The sequence below is a fragment of the Sinocyclocheilus anshuiensis genome, unplaced genomic scaffold (genome assembly GCF_001515605.1).
Source record: "Sinocyclocheilus anshuiensis isolate Anshui unplaced genomic scaffold, SAMN03320099.WGS_v1.1 scaffold74, whole genome shotgun sequence".
Lineage (NCBI taxonomy): Eukaryota > Metazoa > Chordata > Actinopteri > Cypriniformes > Cyprinidae > Sinocyclocheilus > Sinocyclocheilus anshuiensis.
In genome coordinates this window covers 757,808-778,310 of record NW_015546044.1, presented here as the reverse complement: position 1 = coordinate 778,310, position 20,503 = coordinate 757,808, and the positions used below count along the sequence as shown (strand labels likewise).

At 34.0% G+C, this 20,503-nt stretch overlaps 2 protein-coding genes and 1 pseudogene across 2 annotated transcripts; all 3 read right to left on the bottom strand.

The window, feature by feature from the left end:
- Positions 1-181: 181 nt before the first annotated feature.
- Positions 182-9,150, bottom strand: LOC107698987 (peflin). The gene is made up of 5 exons (XM_016500121.1): positions 9,103-9,150; positions 7,887-8,148; positions 4,156-4,311; positions 3,820-3,963; positions 182-728 (listed from the first exon to the last, which is right to left on the bottom strand). The coding sequence occupies exons 1-5, from the start codon at positions 9,121-9,123 to the stop codon at positions 499-501; spliced, it is 813 nt and encodes a 270-aa protein (XP_016355607.1). The 5' UTR covers positions 9,124-9,150; the 3' UTR covers positions 182-498.
- Positions 9,151-10,101: 951 nt separating this feature from the next.
- On the bottom strand, positions 10,102-10,907 carry LOC107698973 (gap junction beta-4 protein-like; annotated as a pseudogene).
- Positions 10,908-14,388: 3,481 nt separating this feature from the next.
- LOC107698981 (gap junction beta-3 protein-like) lies at positions 14,389-17,781 on the bottom strand. Its single transcript, XM_016500118.1, has 2 exons — positions 17,529-17,781; positions 14,389-16,018 (listed from the first exon to the last, which is right to left on the bottom strand). Exon 2 carries the CDS (start codon positions 15,970-15,972, stop codon positions 15,193-15,195), a length of 780 nt encoding a protein of 259 aa, XP_016355604.1. The 5' UTR covers positions 15,973-16,018; positions 17,529-17,781; the 3' UTR covers positions 14,389-15,192.
- Positions 17,782-20,503: the final 2,722 nt, after the last annotated feature.

Sequence of the window (20,503 nt, the reverse complement as noted above, 5' to 3'; positions counted from 1 at the left end):
ATGTTCATTAAAACAAAGAAAATCAAAAGTTATTATACTTCTATGACATACTCCCATTAATTAGTAAATAGTGCTTGTTGCATAGCCAATGTCATTTTATTCACATATACCACAAATATTTTTGGCAATAGTTTAGTCTTGAATAACTGGTTGCATTACAGACAACCAAATCACAATAGTAAAGTTATTATACTTCTATGACATACTCCCATTAATTAGTAAATAGTGCTTGTTGCATAGCCAATGTCATTTTATTCACATATACCACAAATATTTTTGGCAATAGTTTAGTCTTGAATAATAATTGAACAACCAAATCACAATAGTAGTCTCTTGCGATGAGTGCTTTAATTTGGCTAGGTGGCAATGCTTAATGAACATAGCTTTTAGATACATGTAAAATCAGGGTAAGCTGCAGTGAAAGGCACTGTTGAGAGGGTGAGGTGGCATGCTGTACACTCGGAGTCAGATCATCTTTTGAATTGCTGATGCAGTCCTTTACATCAGTCTGGTAACGGCACCAGAAAGGAAGTCTTCGTAACTCATCCTCACATTTCCAGACATGGCTGTGTCTTTCTCACGGAATGCTAGGGTCATGATCTGAAGCCGTGTGCACACCTGAATGAAGCGGTCCAGCTGGAGAACCCCGTTCACACCCCGCACAGAGTAACGATTCACCAGTTCCTGAATGAACTGAGGACTCAGACTGTAGCCCATCTGAGATAATGCTGGGAAATAAGAAACAGAGTGGTAATCAAAACATTACATTTACCCTATAGTTTTTTTTCAGCCTTATGCTGACCAAAGCTGAATTTATCTGATAAAAAAAATACAGCAACAACGTTAATACTGTGAAATTTTATTCACATTTTAATCACTTTTTTATATTTGTGTATATGTTAAAATGTTATTTATTTCTGTGATGCAAAGCTGAATTTTCAGCAGTCATCACTCCAGTCTTTAGTGTCACATGATCCTTCAGAAATCATTCTAATATGCTGATTTGCACAAGTAACATTCCTTATTATTTTCAATGATGGAAAGTTGCCACATTGCTAACTACTGGTTTTACATAAAGGTTTATGTTTCTTAAATGACAAAAAGTGGAGGAGTTTTGGAAATTAACCATGTTAGAAGGACTTTTCCCCAGCAAAGCCTCCAAGGGTCCCTAAAATCCCTTGGGACTTTTTTTTTCCACAGGCCCCGTTAAACCGTTCTACTGTCATTTTTGTATCCACCATGTTTTCAACACTCTGTCACTCACCAGTAATAATCCATACACTTTCAGGCCTATTCACATCTTGGCTTCAACTATCGCCGCAGATGAAATATTGCTCTGGCAGTCATGAACAGACTTGTTCATACAAAATCAATGAGTATAAAAAAGACACTGCAAGATAACAGCTACAATTTTTGAGGTTATTTTAAGAGCAATTTTTCATGACATCTCAACAAGGAAATCAGCCCTACAAATAATGGCGTATTCAATGGCGCAGGATTAGATGGGAAAAGGGGTTCACAGCAGATAACACAAGCTCAGCAACTGTCTTTTCCTTGCTTCTGTGACTGCTAACTTCTTGTGTGTGTGTGCGTGTATGTCTCACTGAACCTTTCTATATTTAAACAACTGTTTTTTTTTTCCCCATGAAAATTTGACTAATTCATGTTATTTGTAATTATGTTTTGTTTATTGTACAAATTCCTGGAACTATGAGCAGTAAACATATTAACCTCTTTGCAAATTCCAAAGATAAGTGATATGCTATGTGAATCACTTAAAAATGATTTGTGGAAATACACAAAGACATGTTAGATGATGGATGCAGTGAAGACTTCCTGTGGTTAGATTTAGGTTGTGATTAACACCTTGAGCAAGCCTTGCTATATCACAGCAAGAGCTTTCTGAAGGATCATGTGTACACCATCAAAGTAATAGATTACATTTTAAACTATATTAAATAATAAGAAAAATAATACTTCACACTATTACTGTTTTACTGTATTTTTGATAAAATAAATGCAGCTTTGATGAGCGTACGAGATTTCTTTCAATAACAGTCAAAAATCTACACTACCACTTAGACTGTTGAATTGTATAGTGTACATATGTGGAATATTCCTCAAATTAAACCCCAAAAATGAAAATATTCAGAATGTTTTTTTTGTGAAAGACAGCTGAGATGGAGACTGTGTTATGTTGTACTTTTTATCAGTGCTTTCAAAATTAGCGTTAACACGTTAAAATATTCAACGCGATTAACGCAGGGGCGGAGCTAGGGTTGGCCACTCCACTCACAACTGCTGCTTTGGTCTCTTTTTTTCTTGACAAGAATTGCGTTTATTTAGACGCAGAATGTCTTTACGACCACATCAAGTGTTACAATTCCCAGACGCACACTCCTTCTATGAGTGCTAGTCAAACGAGTGGGGAAAATGTACAGGTGACGAGGGAGCTTCAGTAGAACAACAGTGAACTTGTTATATATGAATCACATTTAAGAAAATGTCTCTAAAATGCAGTGGTTTTCAAAACTGTCCTGGAGCAGCCCAGCACTGTCTCCCTCATCTAACACACCCGATTCAACTCGTCAGCTCATTAGTATAGACTTTAAGACCTGAAGTGGGTCAGAAAAGGTAAAGAGTTGTGAGAAAATACAATACTTGTCAGATCTGCATCATGTTCAGCAGCCAGAGCTCTAAAAGCCGAAATAACCTAATAACCCTTCTGCTGTGATGTCTGTTCATCAAAGAACAAAAGAAAAAAAAAAAGAGGAAATCGATAACTTTTGTAGTTTTAAAGATTCATCTGTATTTAATTTAGAATTTAGTGTTTGATAACTTTATTCAATTTCTGTGTATTTCCTACTTGCTGAAGGGCACAGGTAGCTAAATATGACATTTATCATAATGAGTTTATGTGAAGATTGTTTTAAGTTCACTTAAATTAAAAGTTGTTATATTTACTGTAATGTTGAAAAGCTATAGTCAATGGTTAAAAATTAGGGGGAAAAAAAAGTTTCCTAGAGACATCAGTAGTATTGGTATCAGTGAATCTCGCCTTCAGTCATAAAAACGATATCATTAGACAAATATTACAAATATACTGTCTTTATGTTGTTTCTATAATAATTTGAAGATTGAGTGTGAAATTATTGCAATATAAATATATTAGGGCTGAACAATTTTGGAAAACAATCTAATTGCGATTTTTTTTTACCAATATTGCGATTGCGATTTAATATGTATTTTTTAAAGCTCTTTATGTTCTGTATTATTCAACAAAGACAAGCTATAAATCATTGTATAGTATGACCAACACACTATTAGATAGATTAAACATAAATGTTCTTTTCTGTAGGCCAGGGCTATATGTTACGATGAAATTAGGTGATGCATGAATTGATATGAATGACATTTTTGTGTGTACACCGGACGCGAGCGGCAAAATACAGTAGAACCATTATAATCAGTGACGCTGTGTACACTGGATGCAACGCGACATTAAACTGATGCCTTGTTCTATTTATGACGTACTCGCGATATTATCGCAAATGCAATTAATCGTTCAGCCCTAATATATATGATGTGGTCGTAAAGCACTACTTTAATATTGTATATATATTGTAATTGTTATTGTAATATAGTAATTACATAAAATGCAAAATACAATTTATTGACTGGTATTTATGGCCAGTAAATTTAACCACGGAACACTGGAATCTGTCCTTAGTGACTGTGACTGTTGACATAGCGTGAACATGTGGTCTTTACTGCAAACGTGTTATCTTGGGTCTCTCTTCTGACCTGCAATTTACTCACCCTGGTGCATCTCATTGCTGTTAATTGATCCGGATCGGTCGCGGTCGAACTGTTGGAATACTGCCCTCCACTGCTGCAGAAACGTCCACAGTGCAGAGAAACCAAATACATCTACACGTCCGGTATTGGTCTTGTCAAACATATCTGAAAATGAAACAAAGCACTGATTCTTGCTTCAATTTCCTTTGGCACAGGAGATGTCATCAGATGACCTCTATTGTTGTATTGTTTATTTGACATTGTAGCATTCTGTTATTTAGTTCAATAGTGATATAAGCATCCATTCAGTAATTTAACAGCTATCAGAATGGTTATGATAACAATGGCAACACTTACTGAGCATCATCATGCAGGTTTCATCATTGAAAGAGGTGTTGTTGGAATTCATGAGTGCTTGCTTCAGTTCTTTTGCGTTAATGTAGCCACTATGATCTGAATCCACAGAACAAAACCACTGGTAGGCCTCAGGGTTCACACCGGGAGGAATGTTACCTACAGCATGAAAACACACTACATTAGTGAGTTAGATACAAATGTATTTCTTCATGCTCTGTTGATACGAGATAATTCAGTCAGTTCAAAACAAATCATTTAACCATAGTTAACATCAGGCCTAAATAGCATTTAGGAATAAAACCATGTCAACAAAGATCACTAATTACTTTTTAAATCCCATATCAACCTCGACCAGTTGAACAATACAAAGATAGACATGAAACTGCACTTATAATTCTTTCAAAGAAACAATATAAAACTGCATAAATTATTCTTGAACAGACCAAAGTATTTAAAGGGAGATGGTTACATTAAAACATGCATTTTAACATCAGATGTTAAATTTTGATGTTAAATTCACTATTGTTTTATAAAGAATTGTTCTATAGTCTATACAGTATTTAATGCAATTACATCAGAAGTAACTAATTAAACTACAGAAAAAAAATAGGAGTAATCCCTTGCTTTACTTTTTCAAGGGAAAACTAATTAAATTACTTTAACAAATTACTTTACTAAAAATAGTATTACACCAAACCCTAATCATTGATATAATATTAACGTGTTTAATATTTATGAATTAGATTTTACTTTCAGATTTTTTTTCATTATAACTCATTCATTATAATAATATTTAATATTTAATATCATTATAATATTTCATTCTAATAATAAAACGTTAACGTTTTAGTAATTTTGCCTTGGTGTTTTTGTCATTTTTATCTTTCTATATAATTTTTATAAAATTTTAGGTTTTAGTGTTAGCCATTTTAGTACTTCAACTTAAACTAAAAGAAAATGAGAAATGTTGTGTTGGCAACAAGCTAAAACAAAATCTTAATAAATAAATGCATTTTTAATTTTTATTTTAAATGGTTTATTTTAAATCTTTTTTTATGGTTTTAGTTTTGGTTAACGATAATAACCCTGGTGTATAGAGCTGGGATTGAATTAGCTAATTTATATTCACATGTGGATTCCTCTATGTACTGAATGGAGCAGTTTAGGATGCAGCATATGCATAAATGTACAAAAAAATACTTTATTATTTGCAAAACGACAGTGAGACAATGATGAAGACATGCAGTCCTACAGGTCAGATTTGAAAAACATATTGGAAATGTGAGCAAGCCTAGGTTGTCAGCGATGTGTCGTCTCGATCCCAAGAGGGACAAGAAATAAGTTGTGCAATTTGGTGAAGCACAGACAGTCACTGTATCCCTCGGGAGGGATAAGCACTGTTCAGAGGACAGTCTTTGAATCTGACAGCCTTTCCCACAGGACATTACACAATACTTACCGACATAAATGCAGAAGGACACATACACATGAACCCCTTCACTCAGAATTACCACACTCATCACTCTAATTCTCCCGTGGGCACATTCTGTACCAGATCAGTACAAGTATACGGTCATCCTGCAGTGTATGAGCATCAGTCATTCAGTGAGGGGCATCTGACACAGCTGCAGTGCAGGAGGATCAAGGACCTTGTCTGCAGCACCTTCGTAAATTTCTATCTTTCGTATTTTATTCACAGCCCTCAGCCACTGCACGCCTGATTAAATGGCAGCGGCTCGTACAGTCTTAGCTGCCAACCCTGACACTCAGGCATTATCAGTCAAACCGGCCTGAAGCTGCTGCCTACTAGGCATGGGCCGATATGAGATTTTGACGGTATAACCTTAAGCAAAAATATCACAGTTTCACGGTATCACGGTATTGTTGTTACAGCTCTAAAATGTGTTAATTTTAAATGACTGGGTAAAAAAAAAAAAACACAATATATTTTGTTTTTGAGCAACATACAGAATATTACAGGAACAGTAGAATTTGTTTATTTTTTCTTTGATTTGCTTAACACGCGTTTACAGACTTCATATTTTCACATAAATTACATTTTGGAAAACGATTGCATTGCAACGCAGTTTGTGCAAGTCCAGAACAGAGACGAGTTGCTTGCAATTAGACAAAAAACGGCCGGTTGCCGATCGCGTGAGTTCCAGGGGAAACTCCTTAAGTTCGTCTATCCTACACAGTACACACAGGAGGAGGAGGTCGTGTTACTCTCTACACTGCACTCAACCTGAGGGATTCCTACACTTTCAGTCTTTGAGGAGGCATGAAAAATAGCGCTTACCGCAGGAACAGTATAACAGAAAATATTAGCGGTTTTGAAACCGTGAAATGTTCAAATCGTGGTATACCTTGAAACCGGTAATCGGCCCATGCCTACTGCCTACCACTCCTGAGACCATGTGGACAAATTCACCTGCTGGATCAACAACTATTACAGTGCATTTGCAGATGTATGAAGCTGTGGAAAACATTCTGATAAGAAAAGTTATATATGTGACCCTGGACCACAAAACCTTAAGCGTCTTAAGTCGCTGGGGTATATTTGTAGCAATAGCCAAAAAAACATTGTATGGGTCAAAATTATCGATTTTTCTTTTATGCCAAAAATCATTAGGATATTAAGTAAAGATTATGTTCCATGAAGATATTTTGTACATTTCTTACCGTAAATATATCAAAACTTAATTTTTGGTTAGTAATATGCATTGCTAAGAACTTCATTTGGACAACTTTAAAGGCGATTTTCTCAGTATTTTGATTTTTTTGCACCCGCAGATTCCAGATTTTCAAATAGTTGTATCTTGGCCAAATATTGTCCTATCCTAACAAACAAATTAAAAAAATCTTTAAAAAAATTGACCCTTATGACTGGTTTTGTGGTCCAGGGTCACATATTATATACCAAACCACATTCCTATTCCTCTACATTACCAAATCCATAATCACATTCCCATAAGATCACATTTATTTGCTTCAATTACTGTATATTATTCAGGCTGCATTTATTTGATTAAACGTAATGACAGAAGTAATGCTGTGAATATTATTACAACTGAAAATAAGTGTTTTCTATTTTAATATTCTAAAATGCAATTTATTCATGTGATGGCAAAGCTGAATTTTTAGCAGTCATTACTCCAGACTTCAATGTCACACTATCCATCAGAAATTATTCTAATATGGTGATTTGCTGCTCAAGAAACATTTCATATTATTATCAATTCTGAAAACAGCTGTGCTGCTTAATATTTTTGTGGAAATCGTGGTAATTTTTTTTCAGGATTCTTTCATAAATAGATATTTCAAAAGAACAGCATTTATTTGAAATAGAAAATTGTTCAATGGTAACGTATTTTCTGTCACTTTTAATCAATTTATTGTGTCCTTGCTGAATAAAAGTTTAATTCATTAAAAAAAAAAAAAAATCTTTAAAAATTTTTTATTTTTTGACATTTAAAATCAAACCGAAAAATGTATATGGATTTTGTTGCATGTTTTCAAACACCTGATGTAATGCAGTTTACGCTATCTTTAAAATAAATGCTATTTAGTTATTAAAATGTAATGACATCCTTAAGTTTGGCTTAAGTGTCTAAAAATTATTTTGGGGGCCCCTGTACAAACACATACATAAAAATAATTTAGAAATATATGAATATACTCAACATTATACTCAGCCAAATTAAAACAAAACAGAGTTACACGTCTCTAACCTGCAGGTGCCTGCTGACTATATGGTCCACCCTGGGGTTGTCCATAACCTCCGTAAGGACCACCTGGAGCTTGGCCTCCACCATACGGCGCTCTTGGACCAGGTTGACCATAAGACCCGTATGGAGCCCCGCCACCATATTGCTGCCCTGGAGGGGCACCGCCATAAGGTGAACCATACTGTCCACCAGTGGGACCACCTCCATACGGTGCCCCAGGAGGCGGGTGGTGCTGGGGAGTGTTACCACCTGGTCCCGTATAACCCTTTCAAAAACAAATAATGACAAGTTTGTATTGCAATAAACATGAGTAACTTGAAATGCTAAACTGTAAAATAAAACACCAACAGAGAATTAGATGCGGTTAAATGGCATAAGCAAAAGCAAATATGTCACCAAAACAATAAATATAGGATTATAATCAAATTAAAGTGTTTAGGTAAAAATGTGAATTCTGTCATCATTTACTCAACCTCATGTTGTTCTGTATGATTTTATTTCTTCCGTGGAATACTAACATTTATATAGTATTACTTTTAGTACTATACTGATTTCATATAATATTTATAATATTAATACAGGAGATATTTTAGGCAGAATGACATATTTAGTCACCATTCACTTTCAAGGCATGTCCCCCCCCCATACAAAGAAAGTGATTGGAGACTATGTAACGTCTTCTCTTGTGTTTCACGGAAGTTTGTACCATAACATAATACTGAGTCATACTTGTAAACTCATACTTTTATTATTATTATTATTGTGATTTTACACCAGTAACAATAACTGTAGAAACTACGGTATATAAATGGACGGTAAAGGTCAAGGTACATCAAAGTGACACATCTCTATTTTGTGTCTTTTTTTGTATGACATTATAGCAGATAAAGATGTAACATATTTCATACTTCAATACTTCAACATAACATATGGTCATTTTTACATTGTGATACATGACTGAACAGCACGCTCTCAACAGACACACAAATAACGTAACTGTTACCACTTAAATGTTTCATATTAGCTACAGGGCTAACCGACTAGCCTAAAAAAAGGCTGTTTCTAAAAAGTTCACGCGATCAGAATGAACATCATTCAGCACAATTTCCCAGTACACTAACATTAAAAGTTTAGACCGCAAGAAAAATATGTAAGAATCATATAGACATAAAAGATACATATATATGTAAAATATCTAAACCCGGAAAACAGACTTTACCTGTCCGTATCGATAACTCATTCCACGGAGGATCTTAGCAAATGGAGCGATTCGACTGTATTTATTAAGACCCGCCTCCTGAAGCTGATTGGTGCGTTTTCACGTTTGTCAAAAGGAAGCCTCGTATTTTCGATCTGATTGGTGAAAGCATGGAAAATTGCTCATAGCAGAAACTGTGAGTCACTGTTTATATAGTGAAAAGTTTTGTTTTAGAAACCATATTTGGAGGAGGTTATATTGAGGTAATAACGATATTTGTTACCTTGTTAATGAGTGATTGAGGATGTACATGACATTTCTTGGCTTTGATAAAATTTTGTCTCTCCTCATATAAATGGGAGACCGGGGCTAGTTGTCACACTTTTTTACTTTATTGTTGTCAGTTTCTGTACAGACACATACTGAAAATGTTTAGAGAGAGAGAGAGAGAGAGAGAGCGAGAGAGAAACAAACACACACACACTGACCAAAGTCAAACTATGTGGAGTTATTATTGTCGTCATAAGTGGAACCTGCCATTAAATAACCTATTTAATGCTTTTTATCCGTTATTTTAAACCATAACAAGATTATAAATAAAACAAGTAATGTTATGTAATTAATAACAGCAACACTAAAAAGGCATCAAAACATTGTTTGCATATATTGCAATTAATGATATACTTGTCTCCATTTAAAACATATTTGAAAATTTTCCTCAATAAATGTGAGAATTTGCCCTGACCTGACATTTAAAAATATAGGCCCTATATTCTTTGGCTCTGGTGTAAAGCCCAAGTTTGAATGTTAACTGTAATGCTATGAATAAATAAAGTAAATAAGTACTTTAAATTAAGAGTCATAACTGGTTTAAGTCAAACTACCCTGATAGTGTAGTGTAGATAGTTAATCAATGCTATGTGGACGATCTCAGACTTTAATAAGCGTGGGCATTCATTTATTGTATTAGGCCAGGGGCAGGATGCTTACTGTGGTCTCCTCCCACTGTGTTGTTATGGTTTATGTTTTCTGTACACGTACACAGTGTGCATGTTGCTGCTGTTTTGAGTGGATGAGACTCTTGGAGCAACCCTTCTGTAACAGTCTTGCTGTTTGAGCAGGCACTTGCAAATTTTCTTGGTAATCAGAAGAGGTGACCACCATAAAGAAGGTGAAGATTTTATTTTCTGTAGGACGGGAGATGTAGCATGTAGATGTAGCCCAACTGTATTTTGGACAAGGTTTCTCAGTGCATTTTTAAATTTATTGGCATGTCGAAATGATAAATTAATTACAAAATATAGAGGAAGCCTGCATCAAAGCCAGCTTTGAACACCAGGCTGAGTATGTAGGTGTACCACAAGGCTCCCTGCTTCTTTCCTGGGTTGGCGTACAGGTGTGTACCACTGTGGACATTGGTGTACTTCTCATCCTTCATTTCACAAAACTTGACATGAGCCACCACCACGAGAGACGGGCAAGTGACAAAAATGATCTGGAGAGCCCATAGACAGATGTGGGAGATGGGGAAAAATTGATCGTAGCAGACATTAGTACGGCCTATCTGGGTGGTGTCACAGATGAATTATTGCCGTTCATCATACTACACCTTTTTTTTAATACCAGGATACTAGTCTTACCAAAACAAAAAACAAAAAAACATAGAGCATTTATATCAGTACCATATCTGTTATTGGATGATATTGGAGATTTATTATTATTATTATTATTATTATTATTATTATTATTATTCATTGATGTCTGTCAATATTGGGTATTTAATTGTATATGATTATTTTTATTTAGATTACCTTTGCCTTTGCCATCAATCTAATGTTCACTTATAGATAATCTTCAAAAACACTAATTTAATAACACCTCTAAATGTAAACTTTAGCCAATTTTAGGATGCATATTCATTTTTCATACTATACATTGTAATTTTCGTGATGCCATACATTATCTTTAGCATTTAAAATGACTGATTTTATTTTTTATTGTTTAAGTGTTTTAGTATTTAAACAACATTGTATACAATTTTAATCTCAACTATTTATAAGTTATTGGCCAAAAAACGTGAATAACTATTGGCCTATTGCTATCAGGCAGAATTGTAATATCGGTGAATCTCTAATTTAAAACCAAGATGACCTAATTGTCATGCAGTCGCACGCAGATGTTGCGAATCAGCTCATAAGGGAAATATGAATAATTAATCATAACTAGTTATAATTAATTATTGCGTGCACATTTGGGCGGCATTATGCTAATATTTCCACATAGTGACGTAGATATGTGGGGGCGTGTTAGAACGAGCCATTTTAGGTAGGCGTGGCTGACTCTTAACTTTTATAAAGAATATCTCTTTGGATTTGAGACTTTAGTCTTTGCAACTTTACAGATCTTCTTTAAGCACCAAGAGCTTGTAACACTTCAAAGAGAAAGGAAAACTTGAAATCGCATCATATGACCCCTTTAACATTCACAAATATTTATTTATTTATTTAATTAATTAATTTATTTATTTCCACATGTACTTATGTCTCATTCATTGATTTTGACATTGATCACTTTGGCTGATGCCAGTAATTTCAAAATGACTAAAAAACTGGATGATTGATCAGCCTTAGTTGTCAATAAATCAGTCATCAATTCATTCAGTGACATTTTTTTTCTGCAGTGTTTCTTTTCTTTTTTTTTTCATACTGTTTAAATATTATATACTACTATACAGTAGATGCATTTAATACATTAATTTTGGTTATGTATTGGTAGGTAGGTAGGTAAATTACCTTTTGGTTTCTTCACAGTTTCATTACGTTGCTTATTGTATTCAGGAGCAGAATGGCCTTTAGGCAACACTGTTGTAGCTTTTCTTTGTAAGGCACCTAAATATAACTATCGTTAAAGCAGTTGTCTTTTTTACTTTTTCTTTTTTAATTGTATTTTTTTTCATGGCATGAATACAGTTACTTTATAAAAGCAGCATTGAGATGCTGAGGCTTTCATTTTCTGATACTTTCTGTCCAATATCAGTAGCAAACTTAAAGTTAATTATTTGTCATAAGTCTGCGTTTAGCGTTCACACGTACAATTACCATTGAAAGTGTCTTGTTAGTTTACAACAGCATTGTGTTTACAACACTGTCAAGCCACTATTATAATTAGCCTACTAATCAAATAAAATTAGCCATTGAAACAGTTTACATAGCTTGTATACCTCGTTCTCGATGAATTACCATTTTACAAAAAAAAATCCAGAGCCATTAAAATGTAGCAGATATGCCTGTCTGAACTCAAAGTTTAAAGGGGTCATATGATGCTGCTAAAAAGAACATTATTTTGTGTATTTGGTGTAATGAAATGTGTTTATGCGGTTTAAGGTTCAAAAAACACATTATTTTCCACATACTGTACATTATTGAAGCGATATCGTCCTCTTTTGGAAGGCCAAACAAAGTAGTTTCACTTTCACAACGAAACACACAGCACCTTCGTGGCAGCGGCAACAATACTACAGCGAGAATAAAAGTGATGCCTTCTTTCTTTGCGTGAAGATGTGGGCGGCGTTATGCAAATCTTCCCAGATAGTGAGGTAGATATGTTGTGTTATGTGTTAGAACGAGCCGTTTTAGGTAGGAGTGGCTGACTCTTGACGTTTATAAAGAATATCTATTTGGATTTGAGACTTTAGTCTTTGCAACTTTACAGATCTTCTTTATGCACCAAGAGCTTGTAACACTCCAAAGAGAAAGGAAAACTTGAAATCGCATCATATGACCCCTTTAAGTTAGCTCTTACTAATACAAAAAAGAAATAAAAAATCAAGGCAACATCAGTTTTTTTTTCTTTGATTTTTTGTTTCTCTACTAACTGATGTGAGTCTTGATCCATATCATAGTGCCAGTTATTTAAAAACACCCTGTTTTTTTTGAGCAGAGATATATCATGTATGTCCTTACCTTTGGTGGTTTCTAAGAGGTATGAGGCTTTGTACTTGACTGGAGTAAAAATAAATAGCTATGCCTTTGTTTGACTATCTAGACATACTTCATTAGTTGCAGGCTGTGCCAGAGTTTGTCAGATTAAATCAAATGAAAATGTTAAACTAACAAAACATCATAATTTCTGCTTGCACTCACCTGTGGGGACTTTTGTTTAAAACTAAACAACTTCAAAGAAGTTTGCAGGATTGGAATTCTTTTATTTATAGGTCTGTGTATATGTTGTTGTGATATTTTCACTCCTTACGGAGTGCTTCTTTGCACGAAATAACATTGTTCTTCTATAGAAGCAGTAGATACATCATTGTATATTGCTGCAATAACTAAATTCACATAAAATAATATAGGACAACATTTTCAATATTTTGTTTTGGAAATTTGACATGCCACATTTAGGTTGCATCTGGAATGAAGTTGGTTATTCATTCTTTATTGTCACACATATAAAATCTATTTTATATATATATATATATATGTATGTATATGTGAGACAAACTGAAAGTGAAAGCTCACATAGAAGACATGTATATAATTATAATTTGTAATTTAATATAATTTATCAAAAAGCATATCAATATTAAGTTATACCTCCCACACAATGTACAGAATTTTAAATAATCAAGCCTTCACTTTCATTTTGTGATGGGTGATTTTGATTTTTGCTAAGAAAAGAACTGGAAAATGTGTCCCAGAGCTGGCAAAAGCCATGGATTCATCTCGCACAGTATATGCAACTTGCAGCACTGAAATGCCTGGTTGTTGTCAACACAGGAAAGTCCTACTGTAGCCAAAGCACAAGAAATTCATTTAGCCTTTCCAAAGCCCATATTAACAAAATGAAATCCATAATCTGGTCTCATGAGACCAAGTTAATCATTTTTAATCTAATAGCATTCAAAATAGTGTCACAAGGGGGAGACAGTACAGTGAGAAGTGCCTGGTCCCCAGAGTGAGGTCCAGTAAAGTTCTTAAATAGTGATACAATTACTCTATACACCCCAGAGTGAAAATCCTGCACTGGACAAGTATTGCACCCGACACTCTCATGCACCATTAAAGATCAGGGCACTCAAAGAGGTCATCCTTCAGTAGTTAAACTGGAAAAATGTGACAATTTGTTAAGAATGTCTGCACTTGGTACCAAAAAGGGTAAGAACAGTAAACTTTTGTTATAGAGGACATACTACGTAATTTTACACGTTTGAATTTAATCAAGGGTATACTCATTTCTGCAGCACTTTATTTAGGCAAAACTTGACAATTTACTTATTTTGCAGATATTGATGACCCATTTTTTCTGCATATTTGTTTTTTATTGTATATGTTTAATACATTTACATTTTGCCCTATTCCCATGTATTGTAATAGTGATAATTTAGAAATAGAAATATATATTTATGTTTAGATACTGTGTGCTCATTTATGCTTTATTTAGTATTACATATAATTTGGTAGTGCTTTACTTTGAAGTACAGTATGTGCAAAATAAACAAGGACAGACACAATAAAGGATGTGTTTGCAATGGGATAGTTGAAAACATGATTTCTGTAAACATTATTACTGCACAGTGCATGTACATGAAATATTACATTTGTTTTGAGCAAATCATAAAAGTATCGATGTGCAAAATGTAAAGACTTCCCAAGGTTATAGGGCAGTCCAGCTTTCAAGAGTCTCTTCAGTGTCCTGTAGCTGTTGATCAATGTTTTGTGGACGATCTCAGACTTTAGTAAGTGTGGACACTTATTCATTTACTGTATTAGGCCAGGAACGGGATGCTTACTATGGTCTCCTCCCCACCATGTTGTTCTCTGAAGTGGGTCTGTTTTCTGTACATTAGGGGGCAGTGTGCTCCTTTAGTGGATGAGACTCAAGAATACCACCCTAATGACCTTATTTTTCATTTAAATGATTACATATAAGAAAATAATGACATTCAGAATTAGTCCTATATTATTGTCACAATAAAAAGTCCTTAAAATATTTTAAATGCAATATTCCTTTCGTGTATTGGCATGATTGGATTATCTATGTTATTAGCAAGGTCCAGTGTGTCTTACTACTGTTTATAATGCTTGCTTGTTCCACAGTCAGTTCAGACGATAATTATGCCAGTTCTGAATCCTTCTCCCCTGCTGTGGCCTTTGTTTTTTCAAAGTTACTGAGATTCTGGTTGGATGAGGCCGTTGGATCCACCCTTTTGTAATTATGCTGTGTGATGGTGTTGTGTTCATGCTGTTTGAGCAGGTATTTGCGAATTTTCTTGGTAATCAGATATAACATCTCACAGATACACATGAAGATGCACAGTGAAGAAGTGACCACCATAAAGAAGGTGAAGATTTTCTTCTCTGTAGGACGGGAGATGTAGCAGTCAACTTGATTTGGACAAGGTTCCTCAGTGCATTTGACAACTCTTGGCATGTCGAAATGATAAATTAAGTACAAAATATAGAGGAAGACTGCATCAAAGCCAGCTTTGAACACCAGGCTGAGTATGTAGGTGTACCATAGCCCTCCACGCTTCTTCCCTGGGTTGGCATACAGGTGTTCACCCTTGTGGACATTGATGTACTTCTCATCCTTCATTTCGCGATACTTTACATGAGCCACAACCATGAGAGAGGGGCAAGTGACAAAAATGATCTGGAGAGCCCATAGACGGATGTGGGAGATGGGGAAAAAATTGTCATAGCAGACGTTAGTACAACCCGGCTGGGCGGTGTTGCAGATGAAATCTTTCTGCTCATCACTCCACACCTGCTGAATAGCCACCACAAATACCAGGATTCGAAAGACAAACACCACAGATAGCCAGACACGGCCAAACACGGTGGAGTACTGGCTGACCCCGCCAAGCAGGACCTGTAGGGACAACCAGTTCATGTCTGCCACCACAAACAGTTGTCTTACTCATACCAGGATGTTAATCCTGTTAAAAAATAAAATAAACATGAAGATATAAATTAGTTCAATGGCAGTATGTGACACAGGAGTGTACAGTAATCATATTGGTTAACACATTTATATTTTTATCCTTTGAAATTGAATTGTATGTGCTTTTTTTTTTTTTTTTACACAGTTCTATTACCTTTGTCATCATGATCACCAATGCTCAATCACAGGTAATATTTATAAATAATAATATTTAATAAAACTGTTAAATGTAATCTTTATCAAATATCAAAATGGATATATATTTTTAATGTACATTATAATGTGTTGCTTTAATACACTTGTGTCTTGTAAACAACTGATTTAATTTTTTAATGTTTTACAAATAATTTATTCAATATTATATATTAATATATTGTAATATTGGTGCATGCCTAATCTTAGACCAGGTTTGTATGATTTAATGCCGGCAATCATTTAATGACAGCAAATCTGATAATGGTAAAGTTGCCTAAATTAAAGAAATGCTTGTCTTACATTATTTTCAAAACATTAACAAACTTTTTTTTTTTTTTTTTAATTGGCCAGAAATTACAATGCCAGTAATTTCAAAATGGCTAAATAATTAATTCAGTGAGTCTCTTTTATGTGATATGACTTTTTTTGCACACTGTTAAAAAGTTATGTATTATATATGTATCTAATACTTTAATGTTATCAATTTATAATAAGTTTATGAGCTATAACTATTCACTGCTAGCAGAATTCCCCTGCTAAACATCTTTTGGTTTCTTCTTCACTTGGTTTCACAATAAATCTTTTTTTTTTTTTTTTTTTTTTTTTTAGAGAGATAGAAAGCTTGAGAGAGACAGACTTTCTTTAAAAAAAAAAAAAAAAAAGATTTTTATGGAAGCACGTCAAGGATGACATGTCAAGAAATTGCTAAATAAAAAGTTTATAAAAGTAGCATTAAGGGCTTATTTTAGGGGGGTTTCATTTTCTTCATTTTAAAAGCTGCGTTTTCAAAGTAAAGCAAGACATTTGTATCTTATGTATTTAATTGTACTTCTCTTTAATTGTCATCAATTGTCATTATAGATCTGCTTGCAGTATTCACAATAGTGAATAGATTTACCATGGATTAAGTTTGCAACAGCATTGTGTTCAAAACAGTATCGAGTTGTTTAGACAATAAAATAGTTCTCATAGTTTGAATATCTTCTTGTTCTCTTGACGCATTATCTTATTACAGGAAACTCCCTAGCCAGTAGTCTTGTCATTTACATTTACAGATATGTGCATGTAAAGCACAAAATGTGCTTAAGTTTAATTTACAGTAGTTTAAGTTAAAGTGTACACATTAGCACTTACTAATACAAATAAACAAATCAACATCAGATTTTTTTTTTAAACAATGAATCTACATGTATGCACTGTACTAAGCGAGTCTTGATCCCTATCATAACGACAATGATTTATAAAAAATAAATAAATAAATACAACTTCCCCTTTAGTTTGAGAATATATAAATCCTATGTGTCCCTTACCTTTTTAGGTGTCGGAGAGGTTCAGTATGAGCTGTTTGTACCTCATTGGAATCAAAAGGAAAAGCTCTGCCTTCATTTGACAATCTAGACCGACTTGATTTTGCTGGAAGGCTGTGCCAGATCTATGACTATACTCACCTGAGTTTGTCAAATGAAACCAAATGAAAGTGTTAAACTGAAATGAATGAAACATCATTATTTATGCTCCAACTCTACAGTAGGGGATTTGCTATTGTAATTAGTTTTGTGTAACACGGGGAGAATTTAATAAAGTTACTCAGACTGCTTTAAAACTAAACAAACTTCAAAGAAGTTCATAGGACTGCAATTTTTTGTTTATTTATAGGTGTGTGTGTGTATATGGGTGTGTGTGTCTTTGCTCACTACAATAAGAGAAGTGCTTTGCATGAAATAACATTGTTCTAGTATAGAAATGTAGTCATCATCTGCTAGTGGTATTGCTGTGTTAACTAAATTGTCATAAAGCTAGACTACATTTTCAATATTGTTTTTATTGGATATTTGACATGCCACATTTATGGTGTATCCGGAATAAAGTTGGTTATTCTTTCTTTATACTGTCATAAAAAAAAAAAAAAAAAAAAAACCCTGCAAAATCAGAGGGAGTAAAATCAAAACTAAAAACTTCAGAACAGAAAGCAGTCAAACTGAAAGTGTTTATTAGCTAGTGGTATATTATAGAAACCAGACTAAAAGCTAAAAACAACATTCCTCCAAAGGGTGGAGGAAAGTTTTATGTGTTACATGTTTCAGAACATTCAGTATCATAAAGCTGGAAATGAATAAGTGCAGATATCCACACAGATAGAGGGAAAAGATGGGAGCAGGAAGAAGACTTTTGTATCTACTTCAAAGGCTCACAATGGAAACGAGGACAACGTAGCTGAGGGTGCAGTGGGCTGAAGCACTATTTCCTTCTTCAGGCTGGTGTGTATGTGGGAGAATATGCACAAATATTTGTCATGTTGCTTCTGCGAGGCTCTCCGAGAGTAATTGGATACAACCTTCACCTCCATGTTGTCAAAAGGAGTTTGTTTTCAAATATAATGCCTCAAGCTGTCAGCTTGTATACGCTGTACCCATCTGTGAGAGTTTGCATGCAGATATACAGCACTGCGAGTTTGTGTTTGCCTATAACACATAACAGCTTATGCAGAACATGCATCCGACAGTCCCCACTGACTTGGCATGTTTCTATGTTTTTCCAAACAAGCTTGGCCTGATCTCCTCCCACCTCCTTCTTGCCCAAATCTGCCCACAGTTGGATTTAAATTGAAATCCTTGTACAGGTTCTTTGCCAGGCCATAGGGTAGTCTCAAGTCTCCCTATAATGTGAAATATTTTACATGAAACTTCTGACATTTTGAATACTGAGCATGATTTGTCATGCCTTTTTTTTATGACCCAGGTATAAACATTGTTAGCAAGTGCCCCTAATGCATATTTCTCACTGACATTCATAAAACATGGAATTATAAAAGCTGTATGACCCTGTATCCTATGCCCTCACTGACTGTAAACCTGACAATCATTTCCACTCCTTTACAGAAATCTTAACAGGCTGCATTTAACATCGATACATTTATTTATTTATGATAATTAAGTACATTTTCTAACCACAATTTCTCATTACTGTAATGTTTTCAGGCATTTTAATAAATAAATTTACTGTCAATTCCTGTGATGTTCTAATTTACACTATTTTCAAGGGTGGTTGTCTTTAGATTTTCATTACTCTAATACAGAAAGATTATTATATGCATTACCATTTAAAATATGGGGATCAGTAAGATTTGTTTTTGTTTTTGAAAAAGGGCTCCTATGCTCACTAAAGTTACATTTATTTGACTAAAATAAAATAAATAAATTATATTTAAAAATTTTAATACATTTTAAATAACGTTTCTTTTGTAGATAGATGACAACATGGTCCTTCATAAATCATTCTAATATGCTCAAGTAACATGTATTATTATTTTCAATATTGAAAACAGTTTTTACTATTTTTTTTTTTGTGGAATACATTAAGGATAATTTTTTTCAGGATTATTTGATGAATAGAAATAAACAAATAATAACTGAAACAAATATTTTGTAACAATGTAAAAGTCCTTACTGTAATTTTTGATTTATTTCATATCCCCTTGCTGAATAAAACTGTTAGCTAGTTAATTAATTAATTAGGTTAGTATAACCTAATATAATGAATTTAATATTTTATGTAGTGATTTATTTATTTGCTTTTCATTAATGTGTACTTCATTGTCATGAAAATAATGCCACAACAGTGAGAGAGAGAAAATACCTTAATTGTCTTAAATATTTTTTGTTCTGATTCTTTGGTAATATTTTCTACTAGCAGCAGAATTAGGGTCCAGAAGAGCATGCTACTAAGTAGTCTATTGTCATCATTGGAGATACTGGCCAGATAATCTTTGATCATTTCACTAAAACACCACTAGAGAGGGCTGAAGCTCCACTATCCTCCATCAACATTTTCTCAGAAGCCAGCAGGTTATCGCTGAAGCTTTGGAAAAGAGCTTCACAACTCAGCCTCATGCTGAGAAAAGAAGCAACACAGCTGCAGAATATTTCTATATTTGTGACTAATTTTTTTATTGAACTGTCAACTAGATGTAAATATTGATAACCCAAACTGTGTCTTCTAAACTAAACCTAACCTATTTCCTGTTCGAATTTTTCTTTCTAGTATTTTGGGTAACACTTTAGAATAATGGTCCATTGTTAACAAGTAACTATGCAGGAAGTAATAGGTAGTACTACATTAACACTTAACTTAATACTATTAACTAATAGAGGAGCAAGATTAACCAAGCAAGTAGTAGCAAATTTAGGACTAAGGTAGTTCCTTATTAGATATTTGATAATTATTAAATAAAAATATCCTCATTGAGAACTACTTGTGAACTATGACCAGTTAATAAAGAATAACC